The 27,777-nt window shown below is 50.5% G+C and overlaps 2 protein-coding genes across 4 annotated transcripts in view; one reads left to right on the top strand and one right to left on the bottom strand.

Moving 5' to 3' along the window:
- The window catches only part of MAP3K13 (mitogen-activated protein kinase kinase kinase 13), a 140,894-nt gene extending 129,313 nt beyond the window's left edge, over window positions 1–11,581 (top strand). Inside the window, exons 18-19 of one of the 3 annotated variants that reach the window (XM_067538763.1) lie at window positions 13–110; window positions 11,195–11,581. In XM_067538763.1, coding sequence (XP_067394864.1) covers window positions 13–110; window positions 11,195–11,204 — 108 coding nt within the window. In that variant the 3' untranslated portion in view covers window positions 11,205–11,581. Of the gene's footprint in view, window positions 1–12; window positions 5,406–11,194 lie in introns of those variants that run through there. The other 2 variants (XM_067538765.1, XM_067538764.1) reach the window with 2 other exon arrangements.
- A 2,496-nt stretch (window positions 11,582–14,077) lies between these two features.
- On the bottom strand, window positions 14,078–27,613 carry TMEM41A (transmembrane protein 41A). Its single transcript, XM_067538762.1, has 5 exons — window positions 27,437–27,613; window positions 22,847–23,000; window positions 20,312–20,473; window positions 16,822–16,960; window positions 14,078–15,956 (listed from the first exon to the last, which is right to left on the bottom strand). Exons 1-5 carry the CDS (start codon window positions 27,538–27,540, stop codon window positions 15,733–15,735), a joined length of 783 nt encoding a protein of 260 aa, XP_067394863.1. The 5' UTR covers window positions 27,541–27,613; the 3' UTR covers window positions 14,078–15,732.
- Between the last annotated feature and the right edge of the window lie 164 nt (window positions 27,614–27,777).

Below are 27,777 nucleotides of genomic sequence, written 5' to 3'. Positions count from 1 at the left end.
TTTGCCTTGCAGAACCAGGCACAGTATGGAGAATCGGATTGTGACTCTTCCGAGGGGGAGTGTTCTGATGCAACCGTCAGGACCAATAAGCCCTGCAGTTCTGCTACTTGGTAATGACAAATTCCCCACCAAAACCCTCCTGATACTGGCATTTGGATTCCCCAAGACTCCTTTCATTCCCCCCCCTTCCCAATTTTGACAGGAAGAGAAGCTGCTTCTCCTCCCCATCCCAGAAGTGATCTGCAATAACTTGAACCTCTGGAAAAATGTCCAAATGAAATTAATTCTCACTGAGCATTTCAATCAAGAATGGCAGGGATGTATTTTATTGAATAATCTAGCTACTGTAACATTAATATTTATTTTTTTTTACATTTTAACACTTTTTACTGTAAAGAGTGGACTATGTATAGAGAGACCACAATAATTTGTTGCAAAAAAGTTAAGCAAGCAAATGAAAGAGACACATCCTTGTGAGTCTTACAAAAGTAGCATGATGGACACATCAGGACTTTGCTGCTGCTCTCCCAGGGGACCAGGTCTCAAAGCCCTAAAGAGAAACAATCCAATCAGTCTTATAAAATGAAGACGCAGAAGAGGTGCCTTACTGAAAGGTAACCTATGAACAAACAGCATTCAGTATAACCAGCTAGGTCACTTTTAATCAGAAAGTGGACATGTTCCTGGAGAAATGTGGTACCAAGGTGCTTACATCCAGGGTCTTCTGAATCAATACATTCCCCCAGGAATGTGATAATGGGGGTTAATTTATGGGGTTTTTGTTTATTTTTTAATCAGCATTTTTTGTGAGATCCTGCAGATGTATTCTAACCTCGTTCTCTCTCAAGACTTAGTATAACAGCACTTCTTAACATAATCAATCATCTTCACCATCGCAGACAAAACTGTGAATTTCCAGCTGATAAGAGAAAGATCTTTCAGAGGCAGAGTGCCATTTTCCCACAGTTTACTTCCTCTCCTTATCTCCCATTCTTCCATTTGTTTCCTTCAATTAAAAAAAAAATCAATCAAATCAGTGCTAGAAACACAAGAACCATGGAAAGCACATTCTGCAAAGACTAGTCTGAGAAGTAGGCTGAGGAGGAAACCAGAGACACCTGTGCTGAACCTCCCATCTATCACAACATCACACCACTGGCCAGCGCCAAGGAAGAGAGCTATGTATTGGGAGCAAACCAGAGAATGAGTTGGCCTGGACTGGACAACAGTATCAACCTCCCTTTGTTCTGCTTATTAATGATTTGGTTTTGGAAGCATTAACAGCTGCCTGCCCTTCATGTCAGGTTTGGTGTAAAACAGCAAACAAAATTTGGGTTCAATTACCTGGGCGGGGGGTGGGGGGCTTGACTTTGGTTGTGGGTGTATTTTATGTGAGGGACCTCGAAGAGTGTATCCCATGCCCATAAATTCCAGCATGGAGGAGAAACTGACGCATCGTGGGGTTATCTGAAAGGGTGAGGCACTGGCCTTTATGGGTAACCAGCCTAGCACCCAGTGGCCTCCCTGGGCCGTCACACGGCTCATTTTAACTGACATACAGAACAAAGATTTCAGTCTTTCTCAGTTATTTTCCCTCTGGAAAAATTTCAGTTCTGCCTCAAGAGCCCTGGGAAAGGCAGCTGCTCTTCCTCGTGGCCTGGCTGTCATGGCTAGTGCAGTGTGTCCTTGGTGGCACATCGTTACCACAGAGAATGGGACATTGGCCTTCTTGCAGGAGCAGCATGAGCCTCAGCTGACCGGCAGGGATGGGCCGTAGACAGGTTCTTCTGTTGCTTTGTTTGTTTACATTTCACGTTAAAATGTTGATTTGAACGTAGCCTTGGTAATTTATAGCCTAGTGGCAAGAATGAAGGAAAATGTTTTACTTATACAGAGAGCAGTATTGTATGAGTTAAATTATTCCGTATTTTTAAATTTTTGTAGCTGGACTACACGCAGATCTTAAGTTATTACATTATTTTATTATTTATTAACTTTTCTGTAGATCGGAAGATTGGCTTTTCTGCTAGCACAATCGTTCTCTCGTCACGTGCGTCGTAGAAGGCTGGGAGCAGAGCTGGTGTCAGGGGCTGTCAGTAATTGCTTCCTGCTGTGACCCCTGCTGGTGTCCCATACAGAACAGTCATTCTGGAGGCTGTGTCAGTCAGGGCTGGCCTGCAAGGCGATGGAGGGGGTACTTAGTTTCATGAGTTCTATGTTGGATATTAGGAAAACGTTTTTCACTAGGGGGGTGGTGAAGCACTGGAATGGGTTACCTAGGGAGATGGTGGAATCTCCATCCTTAGAGGTTTTTAAGGCCTGGCTTGACAAAGCCCTGGGATGATTTAGTTGGGGTTGGTCCTACTTTGAGCAGGGGGCTGGACTAGATGACCTCCTGAGGTCCCTTCCAACCCTCATCTTGTATGATTCTGTGGGCTTTAGAGTTCTTCCACACTGCTGAAACTGGGCAGTTTGTTTGCTCCTGATTGAGGGAGGGACAACAGGATGTGGGGGGGTTGCAGAGGGGCAGATGGAGTGAGAGAGGGATTGGACAGGAGTGAGTGGTTTATAGTGAGAAATAAGCAGAACACTGATGAGTGAGCCTTTGTGGAGAGGCATTCTGGGGTGCTAGTACAGAGCAGGGCATCCATACTAGTGGTGGATACAGAGGGCTGGCCACATGGCCTCGCACTGGAGGTCCCAAATGTTTGCATAAAACAGCTAGGTCAAGGAGAGAGGGCCAGCAGCCACCCCCCTAGGAATTGGAAGCAGGGGCCCAATTGACCCCCACAAGTGCAGAGGGGCCAAATTCAGTGTGCCAGGGATGGGGAGTTTCACCCCAGGAGGGAGTGCTGATGCCCTGCCCTGCCCTGCCCTGCAGAGAGCTTTAAGCTCTAGCAGAGGCTCTGCTGCTAAGGGTGATCTGGTTACTGGACTGTAATGTGCAGAGAGACCACCCATGTGCCAAGCCAGCCCTGCTCACCTGAGATGTCAAGTGTTTTCTAAGCAAGTGCTCATTTCCCCAGGCAGCCAGACGGCATAGGCAAGAAGATACCACCCGACCCCATGCTATAGATGGCCAGAGCCTCAAGTCAGGTACTTTGACCCCATATCAACCGGACCCTGCCTAAGAAGACATAAAGGTTTCCCTTGTGCCCACAGGAGAGCTGCTGCCAACATGCAGAGGCAGTGGTAACCCCTGGTGAGTGACATGGTAGAGGTCTCTGAACGTTCTTAGAGTCACAGTAGCACCTGCTAACACATTCTGAGACGCAAGCGAGTATGTGGCCTTCAACCGCATTGGTCAGCTCTGCCATCTGTCACAATGACTCATCCCTCTCGTAGGGGGCCATACAAGATCATCCCCAACATCTGCCCCTTTGGTGGGTGCTGTCCACCCTAGCAGTGGTCTGCTCCTCCTCTTCATACTCAGAGGCACTTCCCCCAGTTCCTGTTGGCAGGGGTCGGTTGCTTCTTATGCCCTGTTAATAGGGACTGGCATGTGGACAGCAGCTGCTGTCTGAGATCCCAGGCTCTCCTGAGTCACGCTGGCAGAGTGGCATTCACGACTGGACCTTGGTGCGTACTGTGCAATAGCCCAGCCTGCACCTGTGCTTGTCTCCATCCCAGAAAGTTCAGCATGATCTAGTTTTGCATCTACCCTTAATCAAAGGCACGTGCACTTTTTCTAGCACAGTTGATCTAGTTAGTATACCGTGCACTGGCAATGAAGCCCCTGGCCTACCTTCCACACACACTCTCTCATGTTAGCATCCTTCTCACAGTCCAAGCCGCTACACAACTTCACGTGCCATGCAGTAAAAAAGGAAAAACCTACCAGCGCTGTAGTCACCCCCCAGTTTTATTGGGCCAGGGGTCAGAGCAGGCAGCAGTCATGTGTGGGTCTGCAGCAATTTTAATATCCAGGATCTTGTCATCAAGGCTCTAAAAGCAGAAGCCATGAAGGCCTGGACAGGATCTGGATATTTCAGTTCTTGCTTCTGTCCTAAGATATCTGGCCTCAAATATGCCACACTATAGCGCATAAAACAGCTCTTCGTTGCTGAAGTTTCAAACCTGTTATTTAGTCCCAGACTGACTAGATGGTCCCTTCCAGCCTTCAACTATGATCACTGCTGGGTTCCCCTTCCTCAGAGTGCTGCACTGCTGGATTTATGTCACTCGGGCAGGCTGCCTTTCCCAGCCAAGGGATGGAGCAATAATATGAGCAATTTAACCTGAACATCAGTAAAAAAGTTTGCTCTGTAAACCAGGCCCGATCCAGCACTGGATGCGTTCAGGGGCTAGTTTTGGGATGTGGGCTTTGCCACTCAGCAACGATGATACAACAGGCAGCACACCCTATTGTCACTAGGATGCAGCGCCTCTCTAAAAGGCAGCACAAAGTGTCTGGTATTCTTGTGTTGATTCCACAGCACCAGGAGCTTTTCTAACTAGACATTGCAGCAGGTGAAAACCAAAGCAGGGTAGGGGCTTAGGATAAAAGTCCTAGGGCTGCAGGTGCTGGTGATCCAGAGGAGCAAACAGGGGGGTTGAGTTTATGCAGGTACCCATGGAAGCAAGTAACCTGAGGAACATGCTAGTAGAGATCATAATCTGAACCATAACATGAATAAAATCCATGCCGCTGGGCCAGTGCAGTTATCACGTGCCAAGGTAGGAAGGGTCAGGCCAGATTGTGTATTTCCAGGCAAGAGCTCTATAGCGACTGCCATAGAGTGTCCGTTCATGTCACAAAGGCTAGACTTAATTGGTTGATTAGGCCATAGCTCTTAGGAAGGTGTCCTTTCATTGAGAACTAGCAGCCAAGATCTGCTCTCAGCTACACTCCTGTAAACCTAGAGTGACCTCACCAAAGCGTGCTGACCTACTGTGGATTTACACGGGTGGAGCTGAGTGCAGAAGTTGCTCCTGTCTTGCTTGAGTGCAGGGTTTGTACTAGGGCATTATAAAGGGTGGGTGAAAATGGAGGTACCAGTAATAGTGCCATTCAGGCTGGGCAATGACAGGCTGAAAAGGCCCAGAGAATGGCCCCATGGGCAGAGAGGCTACTCTTTTTTTCTTCCCTATTAATGCTCTTTCCCAGGAAAAGGTTGAGATGTGGGCTCCCTGCCCACTCCCCATGCAACATGGCTTCCGACAGCCCCTCAACACCAGCCTGGCTTCTGGCATTTATGGTTAATATTCTTTTTTCCCTCTGTCAGTATTAAAAGTGACCATTTCATCTCTGCCCTTCCTAGTATCTCTCGTCTCCCTCTCTCTCCTCCCTGCGCTGTGGCTTCCTTATACAAACTTGATTTCTGTACTGAACTGTGTACAGTGATGGGAACAAGAATGAGTGTCATAGCAAACAAATGCATGGAATAAAAAGCCAGTGTACTTCAGTGCATCCCAGGTTTGGCATGATGTCTGAGTGATGTGTTGTGTCTGATGAATTTCTACTAGCAGTTGTTTAAGTCACAGAAAATGGCTGGTCAGCTAAAGTGTATTTGAAGTTAGCTGCATTTCTGACTCCAGCTGTGCTGATTCTGACCAGATGCCCTGACTCTCCAGCCAGGACTGGTGGGGCCAATCTGCATGTGCACTCCCAGCCATGGGAGCATGGCCCTGCAGGCTGTATTTTTGAAGAAGTGCTAATTTTCATCAGCTGACAGATAATCAGCACCCTCTTTCTGGCCAGAGCAGGGTTTCCCCCACCAAAAGTCTCTCTTGCTAGCTGTTCTGCTTTGCAAACTCTTCCCTTTCCCCAGTCCTTTGTAGCCCCCGATGCCATTCAGAAACCAGTACCAGTTCAGTCATGAAAGCAAACAGCAAAGCAATCGGAAAGGAGAGAAGGACTCCAGCCCCGTAGAGCCGGACACATCCTTTTGTCAGAGGACTCAGCCAATACAGCCGCGTGTTATGTTCACAATCCATGAGTGATGACCTAGCAAACATGGCAAGGATCTTTTGTGATACAGCCCATGCATTGGCAGCCAAAGGGCACAGACAGATGTGCACAGCACAGGGTCAAACCCTGCTTGGTAGGTGAGAGTCCTGACTCCTAGCTGAGTGATGGAACAAGTATCCTGTGCTCAGATGGCTGCAGAAGCAAATACTTGCCAAATATCCTTCAGGGACAAACCACCTTGGGGCAAAGGAGGCCACGTCAGCCCTTCTGGAAATCTAGCCCATGGCAAACGAGTAACCAGCCCCTCCAGGCCAGCTCTGCAGTCAGTTCCACTGGTGCTGACACAGGCCCTTATGCTGGATTCAGGCAGGTGTAGCTGAGCAGAATTGGGCCCAAAGACTTGAACAAATGAAGTCTGCTCCCTGCGGTGGGTACATCTCTGCCTGGGAGAGTGGTCAGCAGAACTTTTCAACAGAAGTAGCTTAGCTTAAGCCATGCAGCACTTCAGTGTCAGAAGGACAACTTGGGCCCTCATCCCTGCTCGTCACTCCCTTAGCTACCTCTCTCAAGGCAGGAAGCTCTTTGGGAAGGGGAGCCCCAGTTCCTGAATGCAAGCCCTGGATCCCTGCTACCACTGTCTGATTTAGCCTAGTACAACCAAGCTGCCTTTCAGATGCCCTCTGGCTCAGCAGTGGCGGCACTGGCAGCTTGCAGCAATTGTAGGCAGGGGAGCTAGGGCACTGAAGCCCCAGGGCTGGGCTGCTCCCTGCCACCAGGAACCTCCCAAAGAGCACAGCAGAGCACTCGTTTCTTACAGCGCTCTCTCCTGGCAAGGTATGAGCAGACCCCCCACTTCCCAGGCTTTTGCTACTCTCCTGTGCTTGGGTGTCAGTTCAGCGCTTCAGCAAGCAGCTCCCGCCTGCTCTTTTCCTTTCCCCCTTTCATTATCTCAGTCAGTCAGGAACCCATCACGTCTCCTCAATAGCTCACACATCAGGAGGAAGCAAGCGCAATCTTCTCTTTGAAGACTTTTTGACATCACATGACAGGAAATTAAAATAACTAAATAAGGTACCAAATATAGATTGGGCACGGACAATAGATGAGAGCTCAGAAGCTAGGAGCAAGGGTGCATGTCTGAAAGCAGCCACAGCCTGGCCCCACACATACATTTTAAAGCCATGCGGCTCGGTGCTGTACTTGTGCTAGACGGCAGCTGGGGCATGGGGAACTTCATTTGTAAAAGGAGACAGACAAGGCCAGGCCCAAGGCCTCCCATGCTCGCCCTCCTGCCTTATTAACGAGTATCTTATCTAAGCCCAGCTGGAATGGTACAGAGTTAAAGGAGCTATTTAGCAGAAGCAGGGTCCAGGAAACATTTGGGAGTCTATCCACCCTTTTTCCCAAGCAAGCGCCCTAGTCATCATCTGGCAAACAAGCACCTAAGATAGAGAAGAACTCTGTAATTTAATATGTTTCCTATAATGAGGTGCCTGGCCCCAGGACAGATGGACAGGACACCAATTACATCATTAACAACTCACCTTAATGCACCTTTATCCTGATGATATGCTGTCACAACTGCTGGCCACGGGTCATTTAACTCCATGGGATCACTGACACCATGTAGGGTGTCTAGTGGTAGGAGCCTGTGAGTGTTGTCAGGTCCTCAAGGAGTTGCACTTATGGTGCCTTCACCCTTACGCAGTCCTGTAGTCACAGTTCCCCTAGCATCAATTCTGTGTAACTTGGAAGGGGGTCTGATAAGGACCAAGGTGGGATCTTACCTCACATTGCCTTAAGCCTGAGTTCTGGCAAAGTTTTAGAGGGACTTAAAACATTGGCGCATGAGGCAGAATGAAGTGCTGGGCTGTAGGACTGTTCATCCACCACTTTTCAACCTTGCTAAATGCACTCAGAAACCAGAAAACGCTGGTGTGACAAGGATGAAACTCACCTGGACAGGAATGAGGAGCAGGGGGCTGGTATGAAGCCAGGTAGCTGAGGGCAGAAAGGGGCTGCAGGGAGGAGTTCCGCAGTCACACTCAGGCTAGGGAGAGCATGAAGCTGGCCCAGAGGTAATGGCATACCCAGAGGAAGGTGGAGAAGGAGCCTGCTAGAGGCAACGTAGGAGGCAGTCCAGGAGAACACCAGCAAGGCATAGGACAGTGCAGACCATAGCCATTGGTTGTACGGTCCCTGGGCTGGAATCTGAAGTCGAGGGTGGGCCCAGATTCCCTTTACCTGCCACTGGGGAAGTGATACCATTGAGGAGCAGTGCAATGCTGGGAAGGCTGGTACAAAGAGACTGGCACACAAACCCCCCAGAAGAGGAAAACTACAGTGATCTGGCCATAGGGCCAAGCCATGAAGAAGGAGCTGGCGAGTCCTGAGAGAGACAGAGCGAGCATGCACAGGAAGGAGCATCAGACTGGTAGAGCTAATCTCTAGTCATGGCCCCACAGAAGTGCTCCAGTGGGACATAGAGAGACCCTGTGCCAGTGAGATCCACAAAGGGGACTTAGTCTCAGCATTGCAACACCTAACATGCTGGGTCCTGCTGCCTAGTGGAGTCTGCAGCCCCAAGTGAGGTGCCCAGACTCCTTGTACAATGCATGGAGAAAGACAGGTGCCTATGCCAGCCATGAAGTAATGCCAAGGCAAGGGATGTGACCTAAGCCCTGCCCTCAAAAGGATTTAGGCTCTAACTCTGGGCCAGAGGGAGGCACCTATCTCCACTGTGGATTCTCAGCCATGAATGCTCCTAAAGTCAGGGACCTGAGCCAGGGCAGCCCTTTCTTGCCAAACAAAAGAAGAAAGGAAACTTCTACCAATAGCTCTGGGGGTCTAGCACTCACCCAGGACACGGGAGCCTGAGGCTCAAATTCCCCCTCAGCCTAAGAGGAGATGGGATTTGAATCTGTCTCCCACCTCATGGGTCTGTATTCGGTGGCAGGGCTCAGGCTCTCCTATTGAAGCTGTTCCTCTTTATAAATACTATGATCAGTGGAACACAGCCTTGAACTCACTCTCCCACATCTCAGGTGATGCCCTGACAACTAGCTTTAGTCATTTTGTCTCCCACTTTGGCCCAGGGACCAGTTCAGTAAGTTAGGCAAAGTGGACGAGCTTCAAGAGGAAAGCAAGAGACACACACACACATGCCCCCAGCCCAATGGTTAGGGCACTCAGCTGGGTTCAAGTACCTGCTCCTCTCAGGCAGAGGAGGGAACTGAATGTGGATCTGCCATAGCCTAGGCATGTGCTCTACACCCATCTGGATACATACTGTGTGTGTTGCAGGGGGTGTGTGCACAGGCACCACCAGTGGCTATGTTTTATGCAGGGTCCAATTGGGTAGGCATGCTCTAAGGTGACCTCTGTGCCTGCCTGCTGTTTGGCTGCTTCTTGGAGTAGCTAGTCCTGGAACCCAGCAGGGGAGAGGCAATTCTTGATCTAGGCCTAAGTGCAGCGCAAGATCTGGTCCAAGAGGTGAATGAATAGAGCTGAACTGCTTGGTAATAGCAACCATAATGTAACTACAGCTAACATTCTCGTAGGGGGGGAAATACCAAAGCAGCCCCCCCACAGCAGCATTTAACCTCCAAAAGGGGAAGTACACAAAAACGAGGAAGCTATGCTACAAAATTATGTCAACCGATGTTGTCGGCCATCGCAATTACATCATTTGTGCGTATGTACACTACGGTCCTTGTGTAGGCAGGGACATGTACTCACTGGGAACACTGGGAATGGTGCAGAGTGCAGTGCACGGTGGGTAGGCACCCCTCCATGTAATTCGCCACCACCTAGCACAGGGTGTTTTGAGATGTTTTTGCAATGCCTTGTGAGTCGCACAGAGGTGATTGGGAGCATGGGTTCGACGTCCTGTAACGCTGTGGTCTTTTGGAGGGTCATGGCCACATTCCTGGATCTCTATGCAGGCCTCACGCCAGCCCTTCAGGGCAGGGACACCAAAATGAGAACTGCACTGACAGTTGAGATGCAAGTGGCGAGCACACTGTGAAAATTGCAAAGCCACATTGCTACTGCTCAACTGGGAATCAATTTGGCGTCAGAAATCTATCACAGGGGTGATTGTCATGCATGCGTGCAGGGCCATTAATCACCTCCTGCTACACAGGACTGTGAACAGCCAGCTAAAAGGGCTAGAATAAGAGTTCAGAGTGGAGCTGTACAGCTCAGGGAGGCTGCGAAAGGCCATTTTAATACTGAGCCGGAGCAGTGTGTGTTGCTGTAGTGTGCTCTGCCTGGACTTTCTCTTTTCCAGCCTAGAATGAATCTTGTAGCGAGTGCTCTGTGTGTAGGAATAGACCATTGTCAATGCACCTATTAATGTTGTCTGTGACTGATGTTATGGGTTCTGTGATAGAATGAAGTCACAGGAAATGGGTGGGTATCAGATCTGCTCAGCACCGAACAGCACGTGGTGTGAATTAATAAAAATGAATTATGTTCTAAAAAGTGGAATTTTATTCCATAACATGAACCCGGCAAATAATAAAACATAATAAATTAAGGAAACAGAACTTACAAAGGGAAAAGAACATTCATGTCCACATCGGGTGGATGTACCCCAACCATGGCTTTCACAATCTGTGTATATGCAGCTCTGATTGTCTTTAATGTCCCCTGGGGAGGAGTGGGAGGGGCAGTGTGGCAATTCCTCATGGCATGTGGAATACTGAGGGAGGATAGGGAGGTCCCAACATTGGGTTCTCTATGGGCTGCAGAGGGAGGTGAGCATGGGATTCTTGTATCTGCAGGTCTACCATGGTCCACAGCATCTCTGTTTGCTACCTAAGAAGCCGTGTTATGTCCTTGTGCATCTCCCCCTCCTTTTCCAGGCCTTCCCCCTCTCCACACTGGCTGCAAGGTCTCATTCTCTGATGCAGCCACAGGTTTGCAGGATCTCCTGGAATATGTCATCCCAAGCCCACTTCCTTCTCATCTGCTTAGGCATTTGGCAGGTGTGGAAGGGGAGCCCCTCAAGGCCACAATCGCAGCAGATACAGTACAGAGGTACCACTGTCAGTGTGTTCACTACAGGAATAGAAATTTAGGATACTGAACTCACTAACCTTGATTCCCAGAAGTTGTGAGCACTACAGTCTCACTTCTTGGGATTGATACAGCACGGCACCAGTCAGAGCCCCAGCCACAGTGAGTAGGGCCCTCGGAGGGATGGGGGAAGAAGAGGTCACAGGTGTGAGTATATTTATATCAGGCAATGAAACTCAATATTGGCACCATTTCCCACAGGCAGTGGTGATTTTAGCTGCTCTCTTCTGAGACTAACAGGCAGAGAGAGCACAGCTGCTGCTGGTGTCCTGATGCCACCCGGGCCTGTATACCGCTAGGCCATGTGCTGCAATGGTGCCTGCTGAAGTAATTGCTGAGTGCCATGGAAAAGCGTCCTACCCTGCCAGAAGAAATAAGGCAACCCTTCCCAGAAGCCTTCAGCAGAGGATTGCAAAGTACTTCCAGGAAAGTTCCATCGAGATCGCTACAGCGGATTCACAAGACAGCCCAGTGCATGTAAACAAACTGCTCGGCATGGCCCCCTCTGCCTAACTCTAGAGGGGAATGAAAAGCAGAGAGCAACTCTGCCTCTCTTGGTTGTTTCTCTACCTCTTGAGCACAAGTAAAAAAGAGTAAATCACCAGATGTGTCCTGCTCCTTTGGGGTGCCATCCTGGCAACATCAAAGCAAACCGCATAGTTACCAGAGATTCCTTCCCCTGTATCGGGCTTGCCTGTGCTTGATTGGCTGGACTGCAACGGAGTAAAAAACATGCACAGCCGGATCCCCTGCTTGCCTGTCCCCCATACTCCTCCTCGCTGTTCATGGTAGAGGCCTGCGACGTGGGCTCCTCTGAAGTGTCCAGAGGGCGTGTGGAGGTGGAGGCGGGGTCTTCTCCGAGGATGGCATGCAGCTCTTTGTGGAGATCTGCAGCTCAGCACAGATTGATTGTTGGTCTCCCTGGCCCCCTGGTACTCTTGCTGCGGCTCCTTGGCTTGCATGTGCCATGGCTGCTTGTCTCTCCTGTAGCCCTTCTCCTGCATGCCCTGAGTAATCAGCTCATAGAGGCAGACGTTTCTGTAAGTGGATCGGAGCTGGGACTGCACAGCTTCTTCTCCCTATAGCCCCAGGAGATCCAACACCTCCTATGCACTCCAGGCAGGAGTGCGTCTGCAGCGTAGAGCCGGCATGGTCAGCTGGGCCGGTGCACACAACAATGGAGCTCGCCACGCTGGGCAACCAGGAAAAGGAATTTCAAGAAATCACGAGGCTTTAAAGGGGGGGCAGCTTCCTGTCCACCTGGCCACTGGGCCAGAGTGGTCAGCGTGCAGCATTGTGGGACAGCTCCTGGAGGCCAGTAACAGTCAATGTAAATGACACAGAGTTGACACTGACACTGTGTCGACTTAACTACATTGACCTTGACTCTATACCACTCGGAGAGGTGGTGTTAAGTCGATGTAGCACGACAGTTTAGTCAGTAGGAGCAAAATTCAACTGGAGACACATCCACAGCTAGGTCGACGTTAGCTGCCTTGTGTCAACCTAACCATGTAGTGTAGACCAGGCCCTAGTTAAACAAATGAAAAGGAACAGTCACAAGGGTGAAATGCCTACAAGCTGCATGTAATAGAGGCTCAGACTAAACGTATACCCCAAATAAAAACAGAGGACTAAAAAAATGCCACCACGGCTAAACGACAAGAGTAAAAGAGGTGGTCAAAGACAAAAAGACATCCTTTAAAAATTGGAAGTCAAATTCTACTGAGAAAAATAAAAAGGAGCATAAACTCTGGAAAGTCAAGTGTAAACATAAATAAGGCAAGCCAAAAAAGAATTTGAAGAGCAACTAGCAAAAGACACAAAAACTAACAGCAAAAATAAATTTAAGACTATCAGAAGCAGGAAGTGTGCTAAACAATCAATGGGGCCATTAGACAGTCAAGGTGCTAAAGGAGCACTCAAGGAAGACAAGGCCATTGTGAAGAAGCTAAATTAATTCTTTGCATCCGTCTTCCCTGCAGCAGATATGAGGGCATTTCCCACACCAGAGCCAGAGGCAGTGTCCCAGACTGAAGTGTCAGTAGAGGTGGTTTTGGAAGAAATTGATAAATTAATCAGTAGTAAGTCACCAGAACCAAATGGAGGCTAGGTCCATCAATGGCTATTAGCCAAGATAGTCAGGGATGCAACCCCGTGCTCTGCGTGTCCCATGGCCTCTGACTGCCAGATGCTGGGACTGGATGACAGGGGATGGATCATGCGATAATTGCCCTGTTCTATTAATTCCTCTGAAGCATCTGGAACCGACCAGTCAGAAGAAGGACACTGGGCTAAATGGACCATTGATCTGACCCAGTGTGACCGTTCTTATGAGATAAATGGGGGAACACTAAGTTTGAGGATCCAGCCGGGTTGAGGTGTGAGTTAGCTGATAGAAGCTGAATGGGCTTTTGAGGATCTAGATTTTGGACTTAGGCACCTGAAGTGGCAGTGAGGTGCCTACATGCCTTGGTGGGTCTGGCCCTAGCTGCTTTGGCCAATGGGCTCATCCTAGGACCTGCTGTTTATATTGCAGGCACCGGATTTACAAGGAGTGTTGCTCTCACAGCTCCCACTGACTTTGAGAGACCAGCCCCATGGCAGTGAACTAAGAATCCCATAGGCCCTAGCTCAAGGGAATTTCAGCATGCATAGTTCTTCTAGAAAACATTTCAAACTGGGAAAGAAAGACTGCAAGGGAGGGTGGTAGCACATTTCGAGCCAGGCATCTGGCACCCCACACAGACTGCAGGGCATCTGAGTGCAGCAGGGATGCTGAGCAAAGTCCACAAATAAGTGAACTTTATGCTCTGGATGTTTCTCTCATCGCCAGGCACCATTACCAGCAAGCTTCCAGCCATTGGAAGTGAAGAGTGGTTAGCAGCTCCTTCCTGCTCACTGCAAAGTGAACTTGGTCTCAGGCCGTGTCTTACAGACGGCCACTCTAACAGATGGACATTCTGCTTGCCAAAGGCTGCCTGAATGGCCTTGGATATTGAACTACCCTCCCCAGGAGTGAGAGGGGTCCCTTAGTTCTGAACGGCCAGCATTCAATTCACTTCATTTAACAAACTCGCTCTGTAAAGTTTCACCACCATTTATTTGAAAAGCAGTAATTTACATGTAAACACAGACACCTGGTTGGTAAGGCACTTGGTGTGAGATCAGGCAAGGACACAAATCACCACACAGATGGGCTCCAGCAGCCCGGCATTTCTATGCTGTTTCCTTCAGTCTTCTCTCCTAAGGAGCAGCTGATTCAGAACACAGCCCATGCAATGTCCACCATGGGCACAGACGCAGCCTTGCTGCAGAGAAGTCCATACCTCAGTCTGAAACCTTGTCAGCAGGACACAGCTCCTGAAAAGCTAAAACACTGACAGAAGGATTTGCTATTTCCCTGAATGCACGTTTGGCACCACGGACGCTGAGACTGATTTCCTCGAGATGCTGCGCCAGGGTTTTCTCTGTTAAAAAATAGGCAGTAAAAAGCACCAGGCTTGGCTGTGAAGTGACCTGGTTTAGTGGTGGTTTCCTGCATTAAGAAACTATACTCCCAATGGACCCAGGAGTGCCAGCTCTGGGCCAGACGGACTGGATAACCAAGCGAAGGTACTCCTGAAGCTGTGTCCCCATTTTCTCAGGCAGGAAGTCTCTTTCCATGCGCAGAAATGCACACATGGCCGGGGGTATCAAGGGAGTGGCAGGAGGTTTTGTGTTTTCTGCTGGAACAATGGGGATGTATTGGGCACTGCTGAAGGCTGACTACAAGTGAGGCAGATGCAATGAGCTGCCCTGGGATGAGAAGTGCTGCAATTCCCATTCCTTAGGAAGCAGTAAAAGAATGACATTGAAGAATACAGCACCAGGCTGGGGAGAGAATCTAAGTAGGAAACATGCAGCCACTGAAGGGAGCTGCAGTACAACAAGCAATCACAGGAAAGCATCTGAATGGGGCAGGGCTGAGGTGTGGCTAGAAGCATCCACCGCAGGGAGGAAAAGAGCTGGCCAGCTGTGGATGCAGCAATGGTGCTTGTGCTCACCTGACTCCAGCACGACAGGAACCATGACCCTGGTTAACTGCCTGAACCAGGCAAGGGGAAATCTGACCTGGGCTCCAGCACGTTTATGGACCCTTCCTGCTAAGCTGGCCTGTTAAGAGGCAAGCCTGTAGTATCAGCTCAGTACTAGACAGACAGGAAGCCAGTGAAAGCCCCACTGCACAGCACATGGACACTGAGAAGGAAGGAGGCAGTGACATGCTGCAGCCTTGCAGGAGGCCCTGTCTGAATAGACCCCAGCTCAGCGTGCCCCTGCGACGCTGAGCTGTCAACCACCACCGCTGCCATTTTAAATGAGCCAGGTCGCAGTGCCTGCCAGCATTTCAGAGCCCAAGGGCACTTATCACACTTGGCAAACCTCCGTGGAGGCCAGAACTCCCGCATGGCAATAACACCATGGCAGGTCAGAAAATGGCACTGGAGATTTTTCCAAAGCCTATTGGCAGCTCCCCAGTTATCAATACATTCACATTTATACAAGCACCATTTAAAATGAGACCATCACGTCTCCTCCTAGATTTAAAAAGATCTGAAGAACTGCCGTTGTCTCTGTCCTGGGCTGTGCAGAGAAGAGGCAGAGCAGGCAGCCAGGTAAAACACATCTGGTTGCTGAGAATTGCACCATCCCCATAAATACACAATAAGAAGTTCTGAGCAGCTGCTGCACCCAACCCATTATGTGCTCTTTCTGCCGTTGACCAGGTGAACGCGCTGGTCCTTTTCATCCAATTTCAGGTGCGTCCGGCTGAATTTCTTAATCAGGGTCCCCGGTATTAACGCCGCCATGGCTATGGCCAGCAGTTTAAGCAACGTGCCCCAGGAGAAAATGGCATCCAGGGAGGTGATCTGAGAAAGGATGGCACCCGTCTGCACACAGATGAAGTTATAGGGGATCAGACCTGGAAGAGACAGAGGGAGATGCCTGTTACCAGACAACCATTCCAAGTGTCTTTGTGCATCTACAGATCTGTCCTGCTCAGAGATGACACACAGGGTGCATACTGACACGCTCGTCACAGGTCCCATCTCTGCACATGAGGGAATACAGCTAAGTGCCACTGGAGGAAGGGCTCACTTTGGGGAACTAAACATCGTGAAGCAGGAGACGTCCCTCCCCCTAGAGGAGAAGAGCAGCTGGGGGCTATCTGTCCCGCGGAAGGCTTTGTGGACAGGCTGCACCCAGTCTGAACTAACATAGCTAGGATCCCGTCACTGAGAATGTGCCGTTCTCAGCGCCTGACACAGCCAAATGGCCAACCTGGCTGCAGCAGCACAGTGGGTGATCTGGGTGAAACATATGGGGTGATCTGGACAGCACCTGGAGAGAGGGCAGCACCCGTGGGGCTGGGGTCGGAAAGTTTGTGTGAACGGGGGAGATAAGAAAACATTTGGGTTGGACAGTGGAACAGCAACACCATCTCCCAAACACTCATTAAAAACTGTCATCCCCCCCGAAAACAAACCCATCAGAGACACCACCGGCAGGGAGCATCAGGGCACCTGACAGCCGCAGTCTCTAGAGGAATAGCAGCATCACCCCAAGCAGAACTTACAGTTTAAAAACAAGGGCAGTAGAGAGTCAGGAAGCTAACAAGGCCAAGTCACTGTTGCTGTGGGACCTGTAACACTGGAATTCCTCAAGTGTAGCAGGGGGCGTTCTCAGGCCTGCTGGTACAGGCAGGGTTCTAATAACAGCAAAGAGTAGGCTGGGTTTGTGCCCCACCTGAAGACACGGCTTGCTCGCCCCCAGCCTCAGCTCCTTACCGATGAGGACAGAGAAGAAAAACTGAGAAACCGGGATGTTCAGGATCGGAGACACCAGGTTCAGAAACCAGTTTGGGGTCATGGGGAAAAGCCTCAGAAACAACAAGAAGAAAAATAAGCAGCTTCTGTTCTCCTCCACCTGCCATTGGACAAGAGAAACAAGGATCAGCGTTGCCACCAACTGTTACTGGCCAGTTAATGCGGAGTCGAGACACACAGTGTGAACAGGCAGAGGGTGCAGTGAGTTACAGCTTCATTTCAATAAGCCACAACAGAACATTAGCCCTGAACCAAATCTAACCAGGAATAGCTTAGCCACCCTACCCCTAGGCATGAGGGTTTGTTTGTGCAGCAGCTGCAGCCCGTGAAAGGATGAGCTAACTGAGGGTGAGTGACCATTAGAGAAGGGGGTGATCACTGACACAAACCTTACACCAAAGGGCAGCTGCATTCTCTGCATCTTTACCTGCTTTCCAGCAGTACTACTCCATTAGTGAACAATGGTTCCAAAGGTCACTATAACGTGTACAATCCTGACATTAAACTGCAGCTGAGTCACCATGTGGAGGGGAAGGATGAACATGCAACCTCAGCCCTCCCCCTTGAGCATCTCCTGTGTGCAGGCCAGAGTCCTGGGAGACAGCATTAGACTGCATCATCCAGGCTCTCTCCACGCCCTTGGGGCAGGCTCTTCCCAATGCTTACCCCACTGAACGCCTGGAGAGCCTCCGCCCGGCAGCAGAGTTTGCAGCCTCGGCCCTTGGTAGCCGGGCAGTTTGGAGAGTTCCCAGTGATGCACATGGGCAGTGATCAACGCTAGCTGCACAGGACAGCCTAAGGGAGGGTTTCCACTTAGGGGCCAGACTTGGGTGTGTGTGTGTGTGTGTGTGTTAAGGACAAGACCAAAGCAAGCCCCCCTCCCTCCTGTACCCCAGGCACCTGCTGCTGCCCCTTGGATCCTGTCAACCCCCTTAGCACAACAAGCCCCTACCCGCTTGGCCAGCCACTACCCCATGCGCTGCTGTCTCTTGGTGCTGCAGGCTAAGGCGACATTGCCACACCTGTGCAGATCCCGCTGTGCACAGCTCAGGGACTCCTTAAGGTAGTATCGGTCCTTTCAGCACCCTGCCAGCACTTCAGCCTCCAAGCTACGTTCTCCACAATATTATTTTTCAGCTAAAACCAGTCTAAAGCTCCTGTGCAGCAAGCTATAGCCTTTGCTCTATTGAAACGGATAGAAGGCTAATAGGACTGGCTTAAAGCAGCTTCCAGCCTGAGATCATGTTAAAGTTTTGTATCAATTGAAACTGCAAAACGGGAGCAGCCTCCCCCCACATGCTCGCAGGCAGGCCTACTGGGGGACAGCGGGTGGGCTGGAGAACAGGCACGGACAGGCTGCGTCTCAGGTCAGGTGGTCCCTGTGCCAAAGGAATTCACTGATTTCTAAATGTGAATCTGGGAACTGAGTCTACGCCGAGTTTCTGTTTGCAGAATTCAGCCATTAGTGTTTGAGAGCCAACTCCTAAGGGCTCAGAGCATCCCACCCTTCCTAAGTTTCCACTACATTTTGATCTTGTCAGCTGTATTGGTCAGGCAGGGTTACTGCAAAACAAGCTAGATTCTTCCTTGGCATCATAAAAGTTACTACCAAGTTCCAGCTAGTTACACTGGCCTTCAAAGTGGTTGCAGAGGCATCTCCGATGGTCTAATTTGTCCTGCAGAACCTTCATTAATGGTGATGATGCATGAGAAGGCAAAGCCCAGCTTGACTCTCAGAGCACAGAATGATGACATGCAGACATGGACCTTGAGGGGCCCCTCTGCCAGTCCCTTTTCAAAGAACAGGGCTGACACTAGAGGGCGCTACATGCCCACGCTCTCTGAGAGGGAGTAAGCACCCCGCCATCCAAGGGTTAACTGCTGTGATTAGTTCTCCTTCTGGAAAGCCCGTGCTACTTACGTTTTGGAACCACGGGACTGACTCCAGAGCTGGAAGGACAGTAACTGCGATGGTGGCAGAGATACCGGGGACTAAGGAGCCCCAAATCCAGGCCTTGAGTTAAGAACATGTAGGCCGTGCTTTGAATGTGAACAGAGCTGTGCCTGATCTTAGCATGACTTCCAGGAGACCTCACAGCCCTCTCCCTGCTGACCCTCCCATGCCCCCCCTAAGCTCTCATTGCTGGGAAGGTCTCAGCATTGGAGGAGTTTCCCTCAGCCACTCAGCAAGCCCCATGGTGCCTGACAGGAAATCTAGCCCAAGGATTTGGGGCTCAAGGCCAGAGGCTGCGTGGCTTAGAGACCTGGCCCCCAGCAAATCAGGGACCCTTCATGTGAAGTGCTGTTGGGCAGAGAGGAGGGCGCAGAAACCAGAAGAGCAAAGCAGTGGAGTGACGGAGGGGATGCATTTGCCAGCCCTTGCTGGGCTTAGATCCTGGAGAGGAAACAGAGCAGGTCTCGGGTCTCCTCTTTCACCTGAACTTGTGCCTATTTCCGTCGGGCTGCACAACTGCTCTGGAGTCCCTGCTGAGACTCGTTACCCGGGAGGCCTGTCCACGGGCCTGGGGCGACTGTGCTAGAAAGGCAGAGGAACCAAGAGCAGCACTAGAAGTTTGTGGTGGCTTCCCTCAGCACAGCTCCTGCTAATTCCAGCTCTTCACTGAGAGCCGTGTTTAGCTGGGAGATCAGAATCACTGGCTGGAGCCCTCCCACGTGGCTAGGCCCCAGACACACCTGGGCCGGGGCTGTGCCACTCTGAGCTGGTGAAAACATGACATTACAAATCGAAGGGGGCAGCCTAGCCCAAGGCCCCAGTTTGAACCCTGGCTGTGACCCCAATCTGTTGCCTGGCCTCGGACAAGTCACGCAGCTGAGGGTCTAGGACGGGGACGGTAATGCTGACCCGGGAGCACCGGGAGAGTTAGCTTGCAGGGCAAGTGCTACTTCTTCAAAACAATCTGCCCAGCAACAGCCGGCAAATGCAGCCTCATGGAGCAGGGCTCCCTGGCTCACTTGCTCCTCTCCGAGCACCACAGCCTTCAGGGCTCGCAGAGACTGTTGCCCCAGCCCAGCACTGCCCTATGGGGGAAGTGACTGAGCTGCTGATTCCCAGAGGAGGGAGAAGAAATGAGTGGGGGCATAGGCTCAGAGCGGGCAGGCTGTGCACCCTATCCAGCGCACAAGAATGACAGTGACTTAAATGCCTGGGGGTGGGGGGAATGCCAGGATCGGCTGCCTGCCTCTGCCCTCCAATCCCTGCACTTGACAGCGGCCCTGTGGAAAGCAGGGAGAAGGTGCAAGGCATGCCTCATGGAAGCCCTCATCCCGCTCCCCCGGTACCATCGCCCTGACTGGAGAGAAGGGTCCAGCTTCGGCATTACAGCACTCTGCGTGTCTGGGGGGTCCAGGCTCAGTGCTGCCCCAGCCAGCCTGGCACCAGAGTTCTGTCCTGTGCCATGGGCAGAAGGGCTCACAGTAGAGATCTCTTTACCTTTCTTTGAAGCAAGGCCACTTTAGCAGGGAACCAGTAGACAACAAACTGCTTCCCAAAGGTCCTGGAGAGCAGGTAACAGCAGGTGGCACCCACAGAGGTCAAAGCAGAGCACAGCAAGAGTCCCATCCATGGTCCAAACAGAGCCCCAGCGAGGATGTTCTGGTAGAACAAAAGCCGGGAGTGAGACCTTATGAGTACGAGACTGAACAAAAACATTCAGCAACATCTCCACAATCACAGCCAGCCCAACCCCTCCTCTGGCCACACGGGTGACTTGATGGGGACACGGCGTCCCCTGTGCTCCCACAGGAACACGGTTTGGCTGCCTGTTGGGGGCTTTCTGTATTAAAGCTCCAGAGAGAGGATCTCCCATCAGGACAGGACAGAGTTTGGGAACTGTCAGTTGTTCCAAAGACAGGAGCTTCACGTAAGATGCCAGGCACATCTGGGGGAGGGAAGCATCCATCTCAGCTGTGGCCTCTGGGTGCCACCATAACAAAAAGTCAAAGTACGGGGTTCATTCTAGCAGCTGCACCAGTGCAGGAGAGCCGTGTCTGGACTGACCATTGCAGTCTCACTCCTTGAGTCTGGGAGCTCAGCTGCCTCATTAAGGAGACTCACTTGGTCTCTCCTAAAAGCTGCTGAGTTCCAGGGCTTGAAAGGCACCTCGCACAGCATCCCCCACGCATTTCCACAGTGCAGCCAGCATCTTAGCAGAGATTGTCTCATGGACACCTCCCTTCTCGTTTGTGATCAGACAACATCCCCAGGCCAACTACAACATCTGCTTACACAGAAAGGTAACAGCAGGGGAGTATTTGTGACTTACTTAAAGCTAGTTAGGTGGCAGGAACCAGGAAGAATCAGAATCATGGGATCACTAACAGATCACAAAGTGTAATTACTGGTGTGTTTCTAGGGGCATCCTGCAGAGAGTGGATCTCAGCCCAAGGCTAGTCAGTATTTGTATCAATAATTTAGAGGTAAATATAGAGTCACTGCAGATGTTGTATATGGTACAAACTGGCTGTTTGATAAATAATGGGAGCAGGAGCGGGGGTCACGCAGAGCCATCACCATCACTTGGTAAATTCGGCATAATCCGAAACCATATATTTTAATATGGCCGAATGTAAGGCCACCTCTATAAACAAAACATGTCAGTCACGCGGCATGGGGAACCGCAGCCCGAAAGCGGCGACCCTGAATAGAATTTAGAGATCATTGTAGATAAACAGAACGTGAGCTTCCAGTGTGATGCTTTGACCTGTGGAGGTATAAATGGGAATATAAGGAAGCAGGGAGAGGGGATACAGGGTGGGTAGGACCACTGTTGGAATACTGTGTCCACACTCCAAGAAAGGCTCAAAGAAGAGCTACAAGAACGATTCATGGGGTGGAAAACCTGCCTGAGAGTGAGAGATGAAAGGAGCTCAATCTATTTAGTTTGCTTAGGAGAAAATGAGGTGACTTGATCATAGTCTACATATACCTGCACAGGGAGAAGATATTTGACACTCTTTAAAAGAGATCCAGTGGCTGAAAGTTGAAGTCAGCAAAGACATTTTTTAATGGTGAAGCTAATTAGCCATCGGCACAGATTACTGAGGAATGTGGTGGATTCTTCATCCATACCGTCTTTAAATCAAAGCTGGATGTCTTTAAAATCTATGGGCTGGATTCTCATGTACACCATGCTGGCAGCATAAAGGGACCTGAGAGTAGAGGTAAATGTGCTGCGTCACCTCAAGGCCCCTTTACACTGCCAGATCAGTGGAATAAGGGCCTACGTGTAACCCTGTAAAGCTGTGCCCTGCCCTTCCCTGCCCTGTTCAGCTCCTTGTGCCCCACTGATCACAGTTTGGGAACTACGGACCTAGCACCATGCAGGCTCTGTCAGAAACAACGCTTGGTAGTACTGGCTAGCTGCTGATGGGGAAGTCAACCTCCCATCTCACCTCACCTCACATCTGAAGGAATAAGCAGCAGCCTCAAGAGGAGACAAAGCTGATTTTTCCTGTGACCAGCTACAGGGAGGAGCTTTAAGTTCATCAGAAGCAGACCAGCCACCCACCAGCTGACACGGAAGATGGAGCCCCATCAGCAAGATCCACAGACCGCATCCTGGTGGGCATCCAGTGCCCTGCCCTTCCTGTGCAGCTGGAGGTGGCAGGCCAGGGGATGAGCTTCTCCCCATAGCACTGTCACTAACTCTTGCTGGGTCGCCCCTTCTAGTCTTTCCTATCTACCTCTGGCTAGTAGGTCTAGACCCCAGGCGAGGGGTATCCAATGCATTTCTCAAACCCTGGGAATGCCTGACAGCTTATACGTTCAGAGGATGACATGAAGCCTCCAGCAAGGAGTCCTTTCACGTGGAGGCAAGATGACAGGTCATGATGGGGGTTAAATGGTGACCCCAATAAACGAGATAGCCCAGTCCCTGGGCTACGGCCATATGGCAAATCCCAGCTTTGGAAAGTTTAGTGAGGGAAAAGGAACGGAGAGCACCAGAGAGCCAAGGAGGAGGCATACCAGGAAGCTGGAGCCGGGGATGGCGAAGGACTGCTTGTAGAGATAGGCAGCACAGAACAGCAGCAGCACATAGCTCTGGTGCTCTTGCTTGTAATACTGTAGAAATGCTGCAAGATCTCTCAGCTCCTCCAGGTCTGACGGGAACTTGAGTGACCTGAGAAGGAAGAAGGAGATCCAGCTAAAATGATAAACCCTTGGCACTCCAAGAGCATCTCAAAGACAGTACTCTGCACACATTAACAAACTGACAGCTCATGTCAAATACCGTCACCTCATTTTAAACATGGGGAAACTGAGGCAGATTAAGTTACTTCAAGTCAGAAGAAGTCTGTGGCAAACTGTCTAGTGACTCAAGGACATTCTCATTTGAACACTAGAGTTCCTATGAAATCCACCAGCAGGCTTTATCCCTAGGCCTTTTCTAAACGTGAACAGCAACACTATATTGCAGAACAAGTGCCGTTACCTACCCACTGCACTCGCTCGGTTTGACAAACATCCCCATGACAGACCTTCAGTATTGCTCAATGGACCCAGCCAGCCTGCATAGGCCATGCTGAAACTGCCAGAACAAGAGAGTTTTTCCTGTCTGCTCTTCAGGAAACTGAAAATTAACTGTACTGTTTGCATCCAGCCTGGAGCACTGATCCCCTACCCTGAAGCAGGATTGAAAACTGAGCATCCAGCGCATCGCCTGACGGGCCCGGAGCCAATACACAGATCACCAGGCTGTGTGCGAGCAGCCAACACTCCTCACTGAGGAGGTGTTGGAGGCACCAGGGCCAGGAGCTCTTGGCCACCATGGCACAGACTATCCCACATTGCAGCCAGCCCAACTCATACTGCTGGCTGCACCTTGGGCCTGGTGCATGGGCTAAATAGGGAGGTTCTGTCCATGTCAGGGACTGATCGTTGTATCCTGTGGTTTGAGGATGGGGCAAGGCACTCTGAGGGCCCTTCCTCAGAGATTAATGGGACCGGATCATTTCTTCAGGACGAATGTTGTTCACACCATTCTGCCAGTTGAGAAGGACTGTGTGACGATTTTTTATCTTCCGCTACTGCTTAAGTGCTGTGTGCTTCTTCCTCCTTGGTTTCCACCTCACAGGTCATCATGGTTTACATCTTTTCTCTGGCAACTGACAGCGAGAGCTCAAGTGGCAGAAATCACACACCGTATCCGACAAACTACTTCATAACATGCCTTGAAATCTCATGCTGTGGGTGTGCAAAGTTTCTTTGCTTCCACCATTGCATCCACTAAGTCTCAATCGGATGATTTCTACGGATGAATGAACGAACATCTTCGTTAGTGAAAAGATGCACTGTCTTCGCTCAGTGGCAGTTCCAAGTCCCTCCCCCATTGGGAGTAAACAGCTGATACTTTGTAAGCAACCCCCCCTCCACACACACACACACCTCATCAAATTCCGATGGACCCATCTGCTTCTGTGGCTGCGTGATTTCAAACCCTGAATCGTCTCTGTTTGGAGGCTAAGACAGCCACACTCATTCCAGTGCAAGGGCTGTTGGGAACACTGTGTTCCACAATCTACCCTTTGGACTAGCATCCTACCTGACCGGGGAAGGCCAGCAGGGGACACGTTGATTGTTGTCTGAAAGAAAACACCCATAAAATGCAACGCAATAAAGAGTTAATGCATCTGCTATCACTGTCATCAACAAAGCGCATATACAGAAAACAAGAAATAATTGTCAAACATACAAAACCTGCACAGCTATCAGGATTTATTCAAGCTTGGGGAAACTCTGTTACAGAGAAAGATAAAATGATCTTAACAGACAGACACCCCTTCTTAGACATCATGGCCTGAATCCCATCTCAGAGCCAATGTGTTAATTCACTCAGAAGGAGAGAGAGAAATCAAGGGGACCCATTCGAGTGTCTCACCTTTTGTCTTAGCTCTATGCATTTGTTTGCCCCTCTGCTCTCTGAAACACTAAAAGGACGTCCAGACCAGGGCACTCAAAGAATACCACATCCTATCTACAGAGCCAGATAGCCGTCTGGACGATGTCAGTGCGTTCCTGGGGCCATCCACCGTCACTCCCATTCCAGAAGGGAGCCCACATCCCTCGGCACAGCCCATCATTCAAGGAGTTTTCACTGTTTTTCACTTGCCACGCTCCACAATAGAGTTCTGCCCTTGATTGTTGGAGACCTTGTCACATCACTTATTTTTTGTTTTGGTAACAGCCAAAGCTAGGTGCTTTCCAAACAGAAAAGAGGGTGCAATCCCAGCCCCCACGGGCTGGCAATACAAAAACAAACAAACAGACCTAGGGTAGGGAGAAGAGGTACACAATATTATTGCTCAAAATTGGCCTTATTGACAAAACAAGGTTAAACTAAAAAAAGTGACTGGTCAGTATAAGTCAGCTGGTTTCAGCAAGGAAGTAGCAGGTCTTCAGCAGTGTGAGATCTTCAGCTGGTATGAACTATTCTTGCTCCATTGACTTTAATGCAGGTATGACAATTTGTACCAGCTGAGATTCTGCCCCAGAGAGCACAAGGGCCTTGAGAACAAACTCAGGTAACCCATAGAAAATTGTATGTTAGAATCCACAATTAAGTGGTGCAATGAGAGCTAGTACCTGGGGGTAGGATGGGCTATTGCTTGGCTTTGACTTGTTTCTGGTTGGTAATTCCTGATTTTTGGGACTATGATGGGTTCAAAACTGTCCAAACCTTGGACAGCAGCTTTGTTAGGCAGAGCTAAAATCAAAAGGAATCCCAGCTAGAGATGGATGGCATGTGATTAAATTTTTATGTGCTTGCTGTAAGAAAAGGTAGAGTTTGACTGGCAGCTAGATGGCCATGGACCTGCCTACTTGAGGAGTCACTCTCCCAGGACCTTAGTGTCGCAGTGCAGATAAGCAGAAGGTCCTGTGGTTCAACAGAGGAGCCGTGAGCAGGGCGTTCTCTAGGAGGATCTCTCTGCTTCAGAATTCACTTTTCCTAGGTCTTATAATGCTCAAATGTGTTGCCTTTCAAAGCACATTGCACAACCCCCCCTTTTAAAGGGGTTTTTGGCAAGGGGACACTACCTGAGGGCTGCTATTTCAGGAATAGGCTATTTTCTTTATACAATGTTGCTGTAAGGGTTAGGCCTGGTCTATACTTAAAAGGTCGACATAGCTAAGTTGGCAAGAGGTGTGGGAAAGAAATCACACCCTTGAATGCTGTAGCTATGCCAACCTAGCCCCCAGTGCAGACACATCTATGTCAATGGAATAATACTATCATCATCATCAGAGATGTGGTGTTTTTACACTGACGGAAAAAACCCTTCCACAGATGTAGGCTGCGTCTATAGTTCAGGGTTATGGCAGCATAACTACAGCAACCTAGCATTGCTGGTATGGTCTCCATAGTGGAGACATATATTCAGCTATTGCTGGTGCATAATGGAATTTGTTGGAGCCCTTGCCTTTTTGCTATTTGTTGTTTTAAAGAAGTGCCAGGGACACCTACAGCATTGGAGAGGGACCTTTCTTGCTACTGTATAAATCAAAGAGATAAAAAATAAAACATCTTCTAAATCCTAGCAGTCAGGATAGGTGCAGGATCTTAGGAGGATATGTGAAGCCGGAGATAATCATCACCAACATCATTGGTTTCAAAGCTTCTCAAAGATCTGATTTCACACTGACTTGCGATTGCTAAACTTAGCTCAGAATCTGCAACACCAAGTTTCTATGGATTGCAGACTGGGCAAAGAAAGTCACATGTTGAAAATATATATTTAGGCTGCCATTCAATATTTACAGACCAACAAAAATCCAGTATTTCACCCGCTCATCCTGAACATCACCCTGAGTCAAAATCAGAGAGAAAACCCTGGTGACTCAGGAATTATTTTTAATCTTTTCACACAGGGAAATAGTGCATGCACCTGACAGTTGCCATTTTCCATTGCAAAATGTGCAAAGGCATTAGATCACAATAGTCATTCGTCTCTGGGCTTTTCTCCAGGACACCACAAGACATCAAAGCATTCCCTCAGAAATGCCCCAAGCGCGTTTCCCACAGCACCGCCGTCCTGCAATTTCACATGCTGGCGGCAGGAGTTGACAGTGTTTCCCTCTCTCGCACAGATGAACTGAGGGTCGAAGGCTTTTCTCGAAAGCTGCTCTGGGATGCTCAGACCGTTGCCTGCACATGTGGCACAGCCCTAGATGGCCCAGCCCGCAGCGCGGGGACAGGCTGGCTGGTCCCACAGTGGCACATGTGCTCCTGAACCCCAGCACCTGCCCCCAGGCCCAGCCCTGCTCTCCACACCACGGGCACCGCTTGCCAGCAGCACGACGAGCCTGGGAAGCCTCCCGGCCTCAGCAGGCAATGGGCACTTGGGCCCAGCTCTGGTGACCAGAGACCTCAGAGGCTGCGCCATCAGCTGCCCCACCCCAGCCCAAGGGGGTCCCCGCTAGCAGGAATAAGCCACTTCCCTGGGATGGGGGGAGGAGCCAGGGGAGCGCCAGAGGAGGCGGGGCTTCCCCGAAGGGCGGGGACAGGAGAGCACCAGAGGACGGAGCCGGGCGAGGGGGATGGGCTGGGCCGTCACTCACCTGCCAGCCCCGAGTGGGTCCCCCGGGCGCAGCCGCGCCGACAGCAAGTAGAGGCCGCAGGAGGCGGCCCCGAGGAGCAGCAGGAAGCCGCAGAGCGCCCGCATCGTGGAGTTAGGAGCGTGGGGGTACCGGGGGCGGCGATCGGTCACGTGACCGGCCGGTGGCTCGCCCCGTGCAGCCACGTGACAGTTCGATCGTGCCTCCTCCCGCCCTCGGCCGTGTGCGCGCTGTGGAGGCTTCGCCCGCGTGGGAGTGATTGGTTCGTGGTTCCGTCGGTGGCTGAGGCCCCGCCCCATGACGCCGTAGGGGCGTGGCTCCGAGCCCATAGGGGCGGGGCCGTG

This window comes from Emydura macquarii, unplaced genomic scaffold, assembly GCF_026122565.2.
Source record: "Emydura macquarii macquarii isolate MOO-44397 ecotype Brisbane River unplaced genomic scaffold, CSIRO-AGI_Emac_v2 contig_499, whole genome shotgun sequence".
Taxonomy (NCBI): domain Eukaryota; kingdom Metazoa; phylum Chordata; order Testudines; family Chelidae; genus Emydura; species Emydura macquarii.
Note: the sequence above shows the minus strand (reverse complement) of the source record. Positions and strands in the feature narration are given on the sequence as shown.

Excerpts from the sequence above, each read along its gene's own strand:
- TMEM41A (XM_067538762.1), bottom strand. The coding sequence starts at position 27,540 with ATGCGGGCGCTCTGCGGCTTCCTGCTGCTCCTCGGGGCCGCCTCCTGC. Across the intron at positions 23,001-27,436 it reads GACCCACTCGGGGCTGGCAG|GTCACTCAAGTTCCCGTCAG; the intron begins GTGAGTGACGGC and ends CTTCCTTCTCAG. Across the intron at positions 15,957-16,821 it reads TTTCTTCTCTGTCCTCATCG|GTCTGATCCCCTATAACTTC; the intron begins GTAAGGAGCTGA and ends TGTCTCTTCCAG.